A 15,518-nucleotide genomic window follows, 5' to 3' on the forward strand; every position below is an offset into this window, starting at 1 on the left:
GTGTGTGTGTTTGGGGATTCTGTTAACAGAGAGAATTTGATGAGTAGGCAAAGATATTCACTGTACAAAAGCGTTAAAGTCTCTTTTTCGGACTGGATGCAAATCCCCTCACATCCCCCACAGCTCTCTCTGGCAGCATGCGGGCCAGTTCTGGACGGGTTCCTGGCTGTTGGGTCTGTCGGGCCCAGCAGGCCACGGCAGGGGTTTTCCTCTCCGAGCGAGTGAGCAGGGGAAGCTGTGTGAAAGCCACAGAATGGCTTGTATCAGTGTAAAGAGAATCCTCTTTGGAAAAAAGAAAATGTAATCTAAAAGTCAAAATGAGAAGTTCTTCTTTCTGGAACAATCCAGTGCAGTAAACATGATTCAAACTCAGGTGAACAATAAGAGACATAGAAATCTGGTTTTCAGATATTTTATTGATGAAAGCATCTTTAACCTTTTGACCCATTGGACACATGACAAAATATAGCAAAACAGCTATAGAGAACATATCCCCTGAAGCCTGATCACTGATTCCAAAGCACTGCCACATCTGCAGTGTCTGATACATTTATAAAAATAACAATCATAAAAAATATACATACAAGACAAAAATCTTTTTCTTTTTTTTCAAAGGGTGATTTGTAAAAGACAGCATGGACAGAAATGGGTAACTGAGACAACATGTACAAGACGAAGCAGTAATCCACAATCTCTAACCAAGAGGCACAATCACTATTTGACAGAGCTATAGCTAGCTAGTCGGCTTTTCACCGAGTATCAAATGACAACACATTGCCTGCGCAATCCGGAGGTTACCGTCGACGTGGACAGTCACTGATAGGAGGAAACAACTGGACAGAGCAGATATGGATTACCTGAATTATGCGAGACAGAGGACAAGAAAATACACGCTTTTTTTCTTCAGTGAGAGAATTTATCTTTTTGTCGCAGGACTGGGTCGATCCTGGTTTTAGGGCCTAGCCTTCGTCTTTATGCTTAAAAATCCCCTTTGGGGAAGGCTGCAGTAAAGTTTGCAAAAGATTAAGTGTGTCGGCAAAGCTGTGGCATGTAATCATATACATATATATACGGTTCTTTAAAATGGGTTTGGATTGAAGCATAAAAACCATTAATAGGCATCATCAAAGCAACATTAGAAATGGAATATAAGTTGCAACTTAAAGTATGTTGAACCTGGTGTGAACGCAGTTTTATTCACTCTTTTTAAACAACAGGTGATCAAAACAGAAAGCAAATGCTGAAACGGTTGTTTTGGTGCCCCCTGGAAAAAGGGGCGAGCTGCAGCACTGTGCATTAACTTGCAACCTGACCTGAACAGAGACTGTTTGTACAGTAAAGCATGGTAGCCCTCAAGAGATAGACCCCATCACCAGCTGCACCCATCTCTCCAGGCATACTCACTCTGCCTCCTGCCTTTCAACGACTGCATGTCCCCTTCTCTCTATTTGTCTTTTTCCTCGTCTTCTCTAAAGATGTTTGGCACGACATTTCATTGTCTGAACCCTGAACGGAGCGACTGCAGGCTCCGAATCTACAGCTAAGTTCAAGCTCTTCAGCAGAAGCTGAGGAATTCCCTGCCAGGGTGCTACAGCAAATAGTGTCTCATCGTCATCTGAGGTGTCTCAGCAAATATCCTTCAGCTGCAGGAGGAAGCGTAGGAACACACACACAGCAGCTCTCTGTCTGACTCTGACTGGAGCCTGTGCTCTCACTCTGTCTCTTATCTATCAACCTGTGAACTTTTTTCCCTTCTCCGATGAGAAAGGGAGAAGCACCGCTGTACAAAATACACAGAAAATAGTGGGTGTGTGTGAGCGTGAATCTTTTGCTGATGGTCTATAAGCAGCTGAACAACGCCTGTATTTGTTAATTGGGTCATTTTATCTTCACTCAGAGGAGATAAAATCTGGATTTTCCACATTGACCATGACTCTACTGGAAACACCATGCTGATGCATGGCTGCTTATCTGCATCGAAACGTACACAAACAGTGACTGTGCATGATCTCACGTATACATTCACAAGCCTCTGAGCTGCTGATGTCTGTGTGCCTGACTTCGAAATAGAGTGGGACTAATTCAAAAAAGTCATATGGCAAATAGGCACTTATAAACACACACATATATATATATATTCACATATACAAATAGACATAGATTTATTTTTTATCTTTTATTTTTTTACCCCATCAAAATCGGGTTTTAAGGTTAGAGACAATCAAAAAGAAAAATCTTTGGTCTGTAAACAACCATAATTATATCCAGATGCAAGTTGGAGATGCCGGTTTGTTATCCAAACTAATTTAGCAGCATCCCAGTTCATCTCTAGAGTATCCTGGGTGTTGGGCTGTAGCCCTCAAGATGCCTGTGATGGCATCACATTGTGTGTAGGTGTGTGTGTGGGATTGTATGTGTTTGTGTGTTTGTGTGTGTGAGTGTGTGTGTGTTGGGGACTGAGAAACAAACCCCTGAATGCTGGGCTGCAGTAGCTGTCATCTTCAGGACACTGCTGCAGCCGTTTGCCCTGATGCTGGAATGTGCTGGCTAATCCATTCTTGACAGATTTGATCAGTCTTGTTGATGATCGCGTTTAAGAGACTGTCACATATTTGCATTCAGCCTTTACCTCCAAGCTCTACCCAAATGAAGCCTTCCCCAAACCTTTAGTTGGCCTGTGCAGGATCAGGAGACGTTGAGGAGATGTTCTCATCGGAATAGTATTGGAATTGAAAGCCAACTGGATTGGATTCAGCATTCATCCTCAGCTTATAAACAAAAACACAAGCTTGAAGCTTTGACATTAAAAAGAAGACTCCTTTTTCTGTCGGCTGTCAAACACTGGGCAGGTGTAAGGCGGCAACTCTGCCGCTTGATCCTGTTTAAACAAATTACACTCTCTCCATCCTCCTCCCCTCGGGGCGGTCTCAGTTACAGGGAAGCCAGGTGGAGTACGCAGGATGCTGGCAAGCAAACACTGGCTGAACCTGTGCTATGTAGTAGTTACTGAAGTTGCCATCTGCCACATAAGGAGCAGGTTGATAGTAACATGTGACATTGGCCACGTTGGGAATGACGTTCTGCTCGGCAAGCACTCGCACCGCCAGCATGGCTATCAGCCCTAGAGTCTGCCGCCTCTCGTGTCCCATCAGACACACCGTGCTCTCGTTGACCACTCCGTGCAGGGTCATCAGGTAGTCGTACTTGCGGTCCTCCAGGCCCACAAAGTGGTTCTGAAGGTATGACTCCAGCTTTCGCTGCTGTTCACCAATGTCAGGGAAGTCAATGAAGAACCGTGAGCACATGTAGCGCTGCAGGGATTTCATCTCTGACTCGGAGTCAGCTATAAAGTCCCTCACCAGCAGGTGACAGTACTTCAGCAGACCCCCGCCTCGGATCTCCTCCGGGTTGCGGGTGCAGATGACCTTGTGACGTAGGTGGTCCAGGGCCTCGACAAAGTCCCCATATACGCTCTCTCCCATGATGGTGGGGTGGAAGGTCTCAGCCATGGGGTTTTCTGAGCACTCGTAGAACAGCAGCAGGGAGTCCAGCTTGATCTGAAATGAGTCCACACTGAACTCAAACTGCCGCCGGAGAGAGTCCACAAACTTCAGCTCCACATTCTTCCCCCGGTTGTTGGAGAGCGAGATGAGACTCCAACGGTCTGAGTCGTTACACACCTTCACCATCTTCTGCACATAGGCTTCCTGTGATTGTGTGAGAGAGTGTGTGTGTGTGTGTGTGTGTGTGTGTGTGTGTGTGTGTGTGTGTGTGTGTGGCATAAATATATGAAGAGAAGGGAGAGAGAAAACATACACATTAAGTAGATAGCCTTAAAGAAACAATAATTAAGTCACTTACAACCCCATTTTTACCTAATTTTGTATTGTGCTACTACATTTATATATAACAATCTTTTCTATATCCATACATTTTATAATTAAGTTTGTGTTATGATTTTGTGTTATTATTCCAATTGACCCTGATATTACAGACCATAGAATGTACTTGGATATGGGATCTAGCTGGCTGGCTCAGGATCCTTTCCAAATTGGATTACCTCAATCCTCTTAACTACAGAAAACCAAAGTTTTACTATCACTTAACTAATCTAATTGCACATTAAGCAGCGCGTAATGGTCGTTAAGCCGAATTGTCACAAATGCAATCAAATCTTATCACTTATCTAAAAGTAAACAAGTATAGTATAGGGGTAAAATCTGCGGGTGCGTGTACCTTTAACGTTAACGGCGATATTTTCTCTTTATTCACACAGTCTGGCAGAAAGTCCAGGAGACAGTCCAGCACTATGTCCTTCACGGTCTGGAAGTCGCTTTCTCCTTTCATGTCTGCGCAGAAGATGAGGTCCAGGTCCTTGTAGCCCAGTCCGCTGTCCTCGTGCAGCACGTGACTGGCCGCGGACCCGTTCAGCCTCACGTCCCGCACGTGGATGTGCTTCTCCTCCATCCGCCTGCGTACCACCTTCACGATCTGCCGCGGCTGCATCGCCAGGGTCGGGAAGTTCCCGCGGCCGTGGATCGGGATGGTCTCCGTCAGGATGGAGTCCAGCCGCCGCACTTGCTCCCAGCTCAGCACGCTGACGCTGCTCCCCTCGGGGTCGGACCTGCAGCTCACCGTGGAGCTGCTGTCGTCCTCGGACATGGCGCGGCGAGAAAAGTCCAAATAAAAATAAGAATAAAAACCTTTTCGTCAAAACGGGAACGAATCGGCGGTGGCGTCTTTACGCGCAGACTCTGGCGTAGCTCGGCTGTAAGTTCATCCGCATCGGTGTTCCCGGGAATTGAAACGACTGTGACACATAAAATAAACAAAAGTACAAATAAAAAAAATAAAATAAGAAACAAAAAATAATTAAAGAGCCAGGGCGGATAGGGATAGTTGTGGCCGTGCGTAACGGTTGGCACAAGGCGCTGGCTGCGGGTGGAGGTCCAGTGGCGCAGCGGTCCGTGGTGCTGGTGGTTCTGGGAGAGGAGGACGAGGTGCAGCCAGTCAGCAGGAGGAGGAAAGACAGACGAGCCCTTACTTTCTCCTGTGCGTCTCTGAGCTCTTCTAGTAGTCGCCCCGGTGCCGCCGTCAGTGCGTCCGAGCTCAGCGCATCACAGTCTGTGAAGCTCACTGAGCGTCCAGGAGGGGGTTTGTTTTTCCGGCCGTGACTCCATCGTCCAAAGGCACGCCTATGATTTCATGAATTTGCATGAATAAGCTGCTCCTCTAGTCGCACTTTTTGGTACAATCCTCCTTTCCCGACGATCAACCACCCCCCTCACAAGAAAGCTTGAGGACTTTATACGCGCGCAGCTCCCATCAAGCTGCTGCGGAAGGATCCCGGTTCATGAAGTGAATCCAGCTGCCTTCCCCCTAGAAGTCTGCTTCAGTTCAACATGTGTGGAAGTTAGTGTGGAAGTCACTTGCCCACTTGACCTGCGCCAGCCTTATGAGAGAGTCTGGAGTCTGAAGCTGTGCGTCACCCCCCTCCCCCCCTCTGTCTGCTGCTCTCTGAAACCCTGATCAGCACACTGACCCATGTACCAGCCCCGCTATATATATATATCCTTTACATCTATTCTCTATAGTTCATCTTTCGTGGTGCTTTATAAATATATACACATAAAATATTTCTCTTTGAAGTCATTTCCAATCAAAACCTTTTCACTTGCACACAAATTTACAGTGCCTACATGTCCCCTTTGATTATGATCTATAACCAAATTAAAATGAGAAAATATACACAAAATAATAAGATTAAATACAAACGTATTTTCTAATCACTACAGCTGTACGGATCTGATGGGCTCCTCCGCTCACTTCACGTTGGCATGTCGCCCTCTGTGGGCCGATTCAGGTCTTAGAAGTCCACGCACTGTAGATGTGTCGCATTGGAGCACCATCATAATAAACATTAAACTTGCCCAGCTCAGTTAAAGAGGAGGAGATGGCAGATTTTTGCTCTTTAAAACAGACAGAAAATATTTTCTCTCTAATCTCATAAGCCTGTTAGACCACTGACCACTGCAGATCAGGGTCTACAGCCTCCTTCTGATGACAGTTCCCTTCTAAAACTGAAAAAACACTTGTTGCACACACTTTAAGAAACTTTGATTCACTTGTTGTTCAACGTGAACTGCTATAGCTTTGGGGGTTTAAGTTTTTTTATTCTATTCAGAAAGATCAAATCAGCAACTTGTTCTTTCTAATGGGTCAGGGGGTCAGACGAAAGCTGTGGTGAGGCCCAGGTCGGAGGGACTGGAGAGGTCAGGGACCCCGGGAGGGTGGGGCAGGTGTCACTGACGCCCCATTAGGCAGCGTAAAGCCTTGCGTCACTACAGCCACCCAGATCTGTAAGCCCTGTTTATCCCATTTACTCCATTGCACTTGCAGTCTTAATCCAGATAGACCCACACAAGAGCTCGGCCTCGGCACGTCGTCACTTCCTTCTGCAGGGACCAGACATGGACAGGTTTAGCAGTGGTTCACATAGTCGGGGTCAGGACCCTATGGGCTGTGTTACTCCTCCAGAGCTACTTCAGAAGGATTCCTTGTCAAACTGTTCTACAATATACTGTCACTTTCTATTGTTTGTGTGCAGAGCTTTTTATTTTTTATAAACACTCTATGCAGAGTGGCCTTAGAAAACGTTGTGTTCATCCCACCTGTTTCATCTGGAATGAAGATTTTTTTATAGTCAATGTTTTGACTGAATTTGCTTTATTACTGTTCATTTGTGTGGTTCATATGAAAGTTTGAATGATTTAGTTATATGCTGTTATTTTTTCATACATCACATGTCGGCTGTTGCAGAGGTTCGTTAAGAAAACGACACAATCTTTAGACCCAAGTTCACAACTTTGGAAAAGTGAAGCTCTGTAATTCTGCTCAGTAGCCTATAAAGCATTGCGGCAACAAAACTGACATTGTGCTTTTAATATGAAAACAACTTGCCAAAGAGGAAGTGATTCTATGAGTGTAATTGCAATGATCAGCACCTGTGCTGTGTCAGTGTGACATGCGGAAATAAAAATAGTCAAATCATCGAAACGAACAGGAAGCAATTTTGACGTGTGGTTTAGCCCAGTTGATTACAACTGATATAGTTTATCTATATCCCCGATCCCCACTGACTGCAAGAGAGCAGTCTATACAATTGAAGAAAGATTAAAGAAAACTGAAAATGTTTTCATGAAAGAAATTGCGAATAGTTTTGAAGAATGGACCTTCAGTCCCTTTATAAATAGCCTATAACTTTTGTTTGGATACTTTTCTTTGGGGTGTGTCAGACTGTATCCCCTGGCCAGTGGGAAACCTGAGATTAACATGAAATTGACTCCCCTCTTTGATCTGTGAAATTGAATTCCACATCTGGAAATGTACATGGAACTCTCTGTCAGTTACAATGAGCCGAGAGCAGCCTCGCCTCTATGTGTTTTCCAGGTGTGGACTGAGTCCCTCAGCTGCTGCGACCACACGGTCCATAACTGAAACCGAGCTGCTGACAGAGACCGACCACAGCTTCACACACACTGCGATGCCTCAACACATCAGAACCCTGCTGATGAGTTGTTTGTTGTAAATACTTGGCACTTCAGTTAATCACCAGTAGAGTGGATGGCTCATTGGATCAGATACTGAAGGACATGAATGGTGTCATGTCAGAAAATTCCATAGAAGCAAGATTTCTGGAAAACATTCACACTCTGGTGACATTATTGTCTCTTTCAATCCAATAAGTGTGATTAGTTCAGTTTAAAAATGAAAAAGTGTCTTTTCTCTAAGGGTTCTAATGTATATAAAATATACGTTTTCTTCTTCTATTCCTCATAAATTGTTTACAGTCACACAGAGCTCACCCCTCGGGTCTATGAAACATTTTCTGAACAGTTCAACCCAATAAAAAGTAAAGAGAAAAAGAGAGACCTGTTTTGTTTTCCTGTGCCATTTTCACCACTGCATGATTTGAGTTTATCGACCATGGAGGCAAGGGCAATATTACTGATGCCTTTGCTGATTTTTCAGTTCACTTTAGGACTATATGCTGCTTTAAATCATCTTAAAAATATGTTGTCTTAATTGTTTTTTCCCAGTGACAGAATATTTGGATAGATATGAAATATCAAACTAAAAGTGGTGTTTTTACTGGACAACTGGACAATATTGAATGTTTAAACACCAAACTTGACCTTTAAGACATTCAATGACACAAGGGATTTTTATTTTATTTTGTATCACAAACTTCTTGAACGTGTAATTTTGAGCAACAAGTTTAATAGAAGGAATGAGCTGCTGAAGTGAGACTGTAAAATATCATTAATGTGGGAATCAGGTCATCACTATGAGCAGGGAGAAAAGCAAGTATATCAGTTGATATAAAAGTAATTCTGAAACAATACGTGAAAATATGAAACCTTTGTTATGAAAACTCAACAGAAAGCTTAATAGAGCTTTATAGTGAGTTTCACATCATTGTTCAGCTACAGCTTTGATATTCTCAATGCATTGATTTTCTCATGAGTCGAAAATCCACAAATGCAGGAAAATGTCTTTCTTTAACATCGTCTAACATTTTCTTTGATTTCTCTGAATTCAAGTATCTTGATTAAAAAAACAGGATTTCTTAAAGGACTGATATTTATGAGTGTGCGTAATTTGGTGCAGCTCCCTTTCAAGAAAAGACATGTATCTAGTGTTTGGCCGGGCGGAGGTATGTGCTCTACTGAGTGTCACTGTGGTTTCATCATGAGACTTTTCATGACGCTGGAGTTGTCCCCACTTACTGTCTCCCCACTGTTTAACACATGACTTAGAGCAACAACCACAATGCTGAAGTAACTCTTAAATAGCCTACTAGAGGCTAATGATGATTTATTATGCTATGACATCATTTGTTTGTGTATTTTACATGTATTTTTTTAATGTTTTTCCCCGATTAAAATAATGTTTGACAAGCCAGAGTCTCAGTCGCCTCCTCCTTTACAACAATCGCATTTCTGAGGAGTCACTTCACTCTTGCAACATCTAAAGTATCATTGACTACAGTTTACATCATAAGGATTAGCTTCTGTTAAAAAAACATCAAGTCTGGGCCATTTGGATGTTCCACATATCGTCCTGTTAAAGCACTTTTTAAGGGACAAGTTGGAATTTAGCTTTTTTCTCTCAGGATCAGCCAGAACAGACCATGAGCTTCAAGTTTCTGCAATTATTAATATTTCTGTCAAAATGGTAAAACAAAATGGAAGAAGCCATTAATCAGCGATGAGTGATTAAACAGTACACATCAGAAAAAGGATTGGTTCACTTGGTGTGTGTGGGTGCAGTCTGCTGTGGTGACAGAGAGGATTTCCAACGCAGCATCAAACAGACGTTTCATTTTAAACTGTCGACAGAAGGGGAAGTCTCTCTTTTTGTTGCTGTGAGTAAAGAAGATGAAATAACTGGGGTCAGATTTGATCAGCAGCACTCACATCTGGACGAGCAGTTTCTAAGGCAACCGGGGGGGGGGGGCAATGACGTGACTACAAACAAAACAAAGACCCTCTCATAGGCAGCCCATCTGTGTCTCCTCTCTCCTCCCTCACCCTCATCCTCACTTCACAGAGATAACTGGATTTCCAGGATGGTCACATTAGTGTCGGAGAGATATTCCCCTGGCTGATGATGGAGTTAGTTTTGGTTGTGGATCAAAGGCGAACAGACAGAAATGGGATTTCCAGTCTTTTTCAGTCCAACTGCCTCTGACCCCCAGTGACAAAAAGCTGGAGAATCATTCAGTTGACAAGAAAGTGTAGCGTGGGGTTAAACGGGGTCTGTGGCGTGCAGAGGCAGCAGCAGTCACTTCCGCACTGAGGATCAATTTTTTTCAGCCCTGTTTTGGTTCCAAATTTGTGGCGTGTGTGTGTTTGTGTGTGTGTGTGTTTGTGCGTGTGAGTGTGTGTGTGTGTGTGTGTGTGTGTGTGTGTGTGTGCTTTACAGGCAGAAAGAGAGGCACATCTCACCTAATCTTCCTCATAGGGTCTCTGTGAGACAGCGACAGTAAAAGAGGTCAATGTTGCTGCCAAAGCACTTGAGAGACTAATAGATGCTACAGACGTGCTGTGATCTCAGTACTGTACATACTGTTTTTGGCTAACTTGCGTTCACCTTCACAGTTTGAAGGCCTCTCCCCTCAACCGGGATGTCCAAACCACTCTGAAGATGTGCTGGAAAACATCCATATCAAACAGCCACACCTTCCACTCATCAAGGCCTTGATTTTCCCTTCTGCTGCGCTGTTATTGCTTCTTTAATTGTTTAATTGCACGAGTGCATCTTTTGCAAGTGCGTCCAATCAGAGACAATGGGCCTCTGTGGTCGTTCGAAACAGAGTGATGAAAATAAAGGAGGATCAGTGACATTTCATCCGAGCAAACGTAAATTGCCATTTTGGCGATTACGGTAATTTCCCTTCTTAGTTAGGAACATGAAAAGATTGATATTTCCAGTCTGAAAGAGCTTAGATATGATGGGCAACTGTCCCAGTCTCTGTGCTGATCATTCAAGAGAGTACAGGTTTCAGTCCATTTTTATATAAAGTCTATGAGAAAGACCCAGGTTGACTATTTCCCATCTTCATGCTAAGCTAAACTAGCCAGTTTCTGGTGGTAGCTTTTTACTTTAAAACATAACAGCGGTATCAGACTTCTAATGTAACTCATTGAGAACAATTTCCTAAAATCTTAAATTGTGACTCTTGGTAGAGATGAAGAAGGAGAAAGAGAAGAAGAGAAGGGTAAGACAAAAAGAGAAATGGACCATGGACCATTTGAGATCTGCATTCCTGACAATGATAAATGATCCATGAACCCCAAACAATCACGTGTGCAAATGTATTTTTTATGGAATAAAGGTTATTACGTGGAGTTGCAGTTAGTGTCAGGGCGGCTGTGGCTGAGGGGTAGAGTGGTCGTCCTCCAACCTGAAGGTCGGTGGTTCGATCCCCAGTCTGAACCATCTGCATGCCGAAGTGTCCTTGGGCAAGATGCTGAACCCTGAATGGCCCCCCATAGAATAACTAAGTGCTGCAAATAGATGCACTGTATGAATGTGTGTATGAATGGGTGAATGTGAAACTGTACTGTAAAGCGCTTTGAGTGGTCTTCATCAGACTAGAAAAGCGCTATATAAATACAAATCCATTTACCATAAGTCTTCCATTTGTCTTATATAAAAATGAATAGTGCAGACAGGAGAAAAGACACTATAATAATTACAGTGGACGTGTCAGCAAAAATGACTTGGAGATCGTTCACATTCCTTCACATTCAGAACAACTGTCATCACGGCTGCTGGCTTGGCACCTGCTCTGTTACAAAGCTCTGCAGACGTCACAGGACCATGCTCTCTGCCAGCAGACACGTGGCCACGAGGCTGTCAGCAAAGTCCAAGTGGACGTCACCTGAACGCCAAGAGACAGCAGGAGGGCCATCACGTTCTGGCCACACTCTCAGAGTAAGACACTTCCTGAAGCCCTGATGATCTTTGTCAAGCTGCCAGCAGAATGACGGCGGCGGAGAGGTCAGGTAATCCAGGGCTAACTGGCTCCATGTCCACTAAATAGGATTGAAAGGGCCAGTCAACCCAATGCGACTGAGGCTATGAAGGGAAACTAAGCAGCCGGAAGACTCTTTGAGCTACAGGTCAGCATTCAAGCTCAAGCAGAGTATGAATAACTCTTAAGTAACTCTTAAGGTATTATGGATGACGGGTCCTGCATTTGCCATCACTGCTGCTGAATGACCTACTACCCAAACTCTGCTCCGTCTGAGTCTTCTTATAAACGTTAGCTAAACACATCTTTAAAAAGTATTATTACATTTGAAAAATATGAATTCATTATCATGCTTATTATTGCTAAAACAAAATAATGCATCTCATAATAAACATGTATCAAATAATTTCCAGTGATAGTTGTTTTCCAGAAGCCCTTTATGGGGCTGTTAGCTGCTGGTCACTTGGGGAGGTCACCTTATCAAGTATGTAAATACATGTTCCAGACTAAACTACAGCACTTCCAGTACCTTCTGCCAATATTAGCACACCCTACACCCAGCCGTGACCCGTCAGTAACCAAGAGGTTAGGTTTATTCCAAATTGAATGGAGAGTCCAGAATTTCCAGAGATACCAAATACTGCATGTGTGGGGGAATGTTGCATAAGAGAGACATGTAAAATATTCCTATTTGCTGCAGCTCTTACAGTCAGTTAAACATCATAAAGCTGAAATGAACATAATACACAATACACTGCATATGTACAGTGTGATGTGTGGAGTTTAGGAGTGTCATGGGGAATTAACAAACTAATTTCATTCCACAATTCATATTTGTGAAAACATTTTAAATGCATAAATTATTAATTAGGAAATATTAATTTCTGACCAAATATAATCAAATCTGCACATTCATTTGTATTTTCCCCTTCAAAGACATCCATGGCTGTCCAGAATAAAATAAAGGGGAAATGATCCATCTTCCAGTGTTTTGTCATTTAACTACTGTGAAATGTACTTAAAACTTAGTTGAATTTTGAAACGGAAAAGTCATAGAAACTGTACATGTCGACAAATGTAATTCAATGTCCAGATCATACTCAGACATGATTCTATTTGATCTATTACCAAATTAAAAATAATTGTATCTTATGAGAGTATATTAGGAGAGGACATTTGTTTGCCATAATTAACTTTCACCAAAAACTGAATTCTAATTGCATTCAGATACTTACACTCAGGGTTACTGTAAGAACTAAAGGTCAGCAAAAGTAACACTTTCTTTTTGTCCCTCGTGTCCTATTTGTTAACTTCCTCACAATTTATATCTTGATTTGACTCAAACTTTCTCTTCCTATAAAGGAGGTTACAACATGAACTAAAATGACTTTAACTTTGAATCAGCAGGTTTCAGGGTGCTAGTTCCCATTTTTGGAAACTAAATAACCCACAGAGATGCTGTGTATTTACCACACAGTATATAAAGAAATAAAAAATCTTTTTGCAGTTCTTAAGTTGCTCTCAAAGTGCAGTGTTTCCATCCTGATGTTTCCAGACATACTGGATCGGTCCAGCGTATACAAGGTTGGAGTTTCGACTCCTTTACAGTCATTAGATCCTAACAGAAGAAACTGACAAGCCGCATGATGAGTGATGACATCAGACTGCATAACTGTTGGTTCGACCTTGCTCATCGTGATTTGGCACTCTCCAGTTGGAGCAGATTGGGAATGTAGGAGGTATTCCAGGGAGCGTAGAAGCAGAGCCCCTTTTCTCCATAAACAAATGAATCCTGAAGTGATCCTTGCCGGTCGGCTGGACGACGGCCCTATGACTTTCCCATCTGCCTGGCAGGAAGGCTCGACGGCCAGGGCCCTGTCCTCCACCATCTCTCCACAGGAAGAGTGCACCTTCCTTAAGTATTCCTTCACTGCTTTACAGTGTCACAACCATCTCTGCAAAACTATGTAAGGGAGGGATTTCCAACCACAGGCATATATATTTTTGCATTTTCGAGAAGATTGTGGAGCAGATCAGTTTAAAAAAAGATTGAAAATTATTCAATTTTCAACAATATTTAGTTTTATTTGTATAGCACCTAAACAAAGCTTATATTACCTCAAGGCACCAGTTAAAATAGTTAGGCTGAGATCTTACAATATTATAGAGAAACCCAACAGTTCCCACCATAAGACCACAAAAAACAGGAAGAAACATTAAGGATAACCAGAGTCAGAGTCAGAGACAATCTTCCCCCGACTGATTAGGATGAGATGATAGGAATGACGGAAAAGGCACGGGAGAGAAGATAATGACAAAAAGATGGAGAGACAAGACAACCATTATATTATTACTGGCGCCCCATACCGAGGCTTCAAGCCTGTCTGCAGCGGCCTGGGTGTTGATTCCAGCTGTGCTGCTTGTCAATCCCCGATGTCTCCTTGTCCCCCTTTCAGACTTAGCTCTCTGTCCAAAATTAATACCAGTTATAGGATGATAATAATGGTGATGATAATGATAATAGTAAAGTTGCAGTTAGTGTCAGATCTGGATCCTACAGCTCTGAAGTCAGCGACACCTGCAGAATAAGAACCAACAACAGAGACAAGACTCAAAGTTGATGACGTGTTGTATAAAAACATGAAGGAAGAGAAGGAGGGACAGAGAGAAGGGCTCAGGGCATCATGGGAGTTGCCCCAGAAGCCTTAGCCTATAGTAAAAAATCCAAGAGGATTCTCCCTACCCTGTCTAGTGCCCCTGAGCAAGGCACCTTACTCCCCCAACATCTGCTCCCCGGGCGCTGTACACGGCTGCCCACTGCTCTGTGTGTTTCTGGCACCAGATGGATTAAAAGCAGAGGTTAAATTTCCCCTTGCATGAGTGTGCCTGTGCATGTCTGTGCATGTGTGTGGGATAAATAAATGTATCTTATCTAGTAGCATGATGGTTAAGGGCTCGTCTGGGTCAGCCGATTATATACGCTTTATCAAAGTAGAACATTTTAAGACTGACCATGGTGTTAGTTATTTAAAACTAATGTATAAATGCTTGAAATAGATAATAAAGAGATACATTATCAAAAGAGGTCAAAATATTGGTTATGGGTAGATGGTCAATGGTGCACACAAGCTAAAAGTTGGAGAAGAAAATATTCAAAAATTCTTACAATACATAGCTCAAGTGATCAATAGATTCTGCTCTAAGTCATAATAAATAGTATTGTATCGGCTCCATCTCCCCAATGGCCCTCAAAGGATAAGCGTTGCAGATGATGGATGGACATTTGGAACATGACAGTTCCTCTGACAGGTCTGTGGGTAATGTCTGGGAACCTCTGCTCGCCAGCCATCACTTAGATGTATATGAACATGGCATATTCAGTAGTGCATTATGGAGGCTGCTTTTTCTTGCTTCAAAGTCTTATTCTAAAACATGTCATGTGTCACTGCACTCCCCACAAAACCACTACATTGTCATTCAGGGCACAGTCGCTCAGGTTGAGCAGTCCTTCTCAAGTGGTCCACACTGGTTTCGAGGCTCGTGGTGTGACGTAAAGAGGGATCTTTTTTTTTATTCATGTGTCGTCTCTGCTCCAGCTAATGGAGCCTAATCGCTAATTAATATTTCCCCCACGAGCCATCTCTCCTTGACTTCCGATGTGATGCTCTACCTGTAATTACATCCAATAAAATCTCTAAATCGCCACACTCTCTGTTAAGTTCGGGGTCATCATAGTTAATCAGAGGCCGAGACTCGATAATGGTCATTTGCTCATGCCGGGCAGATGAAGTGTTAGGAGACGGGGAGATTAAATGCTATCTTTATTAGATGTGGCGAGAGCCACCTTTTCTGTAAAGGACTGAGTTTCTGTTCTAAAAACACAGGGGTGAAAAAAACAATATAATTGAGAATTATATGTGCCTCTTTTCATTCCACCCACTGCAATCGAAACTGAAACACAGACAGGAGACCGTGG

General features: G+C 43.0%; 1 protein-coding gene across 1 annotated transcript; it reads right to left on the minus strand.

The window, feature by feature from the left end:
• Positions 1–430: 430 nt before the first annotated feature.
• On the minus strand, positions 431–5,384 carry tent5aa (terminal nucleotidyltransferase 5Aa). Its single transcript, XM_061081190.1, has 2 exons — positions 4,237–5,384; positions 431–3,707 (listed from the first exon to the last, which is right to left on the minus strand). Exons 1-2 carry the CDS (start codon positions 4,660–4,662, stop codon positions 2,928–2,930), a joined length of 1,206 nt encoding a protein of 401 aa, XP_060937173.1. The 5' UTR covers positions 4,663–5,384; the 3' UTR covers positions 431–2,927.
• Positions 5,385–15,518: the final 10,134 nt, after the last annotated feature.

The sequence above is a fragment of the Limanda limanda genome, chromosome 11 (assembly GCF_963576545.1).
Source record: "Limanda limanda chromosome 11, fLimLim1.1, whole genome shotgun sequence".
Lineage (NCBI taxonomy): Eukaryota > Metazoa > Chordata > Actinopteri > Pleuronectiformes > Pleuronectidae > Limanda > Limanda limanda.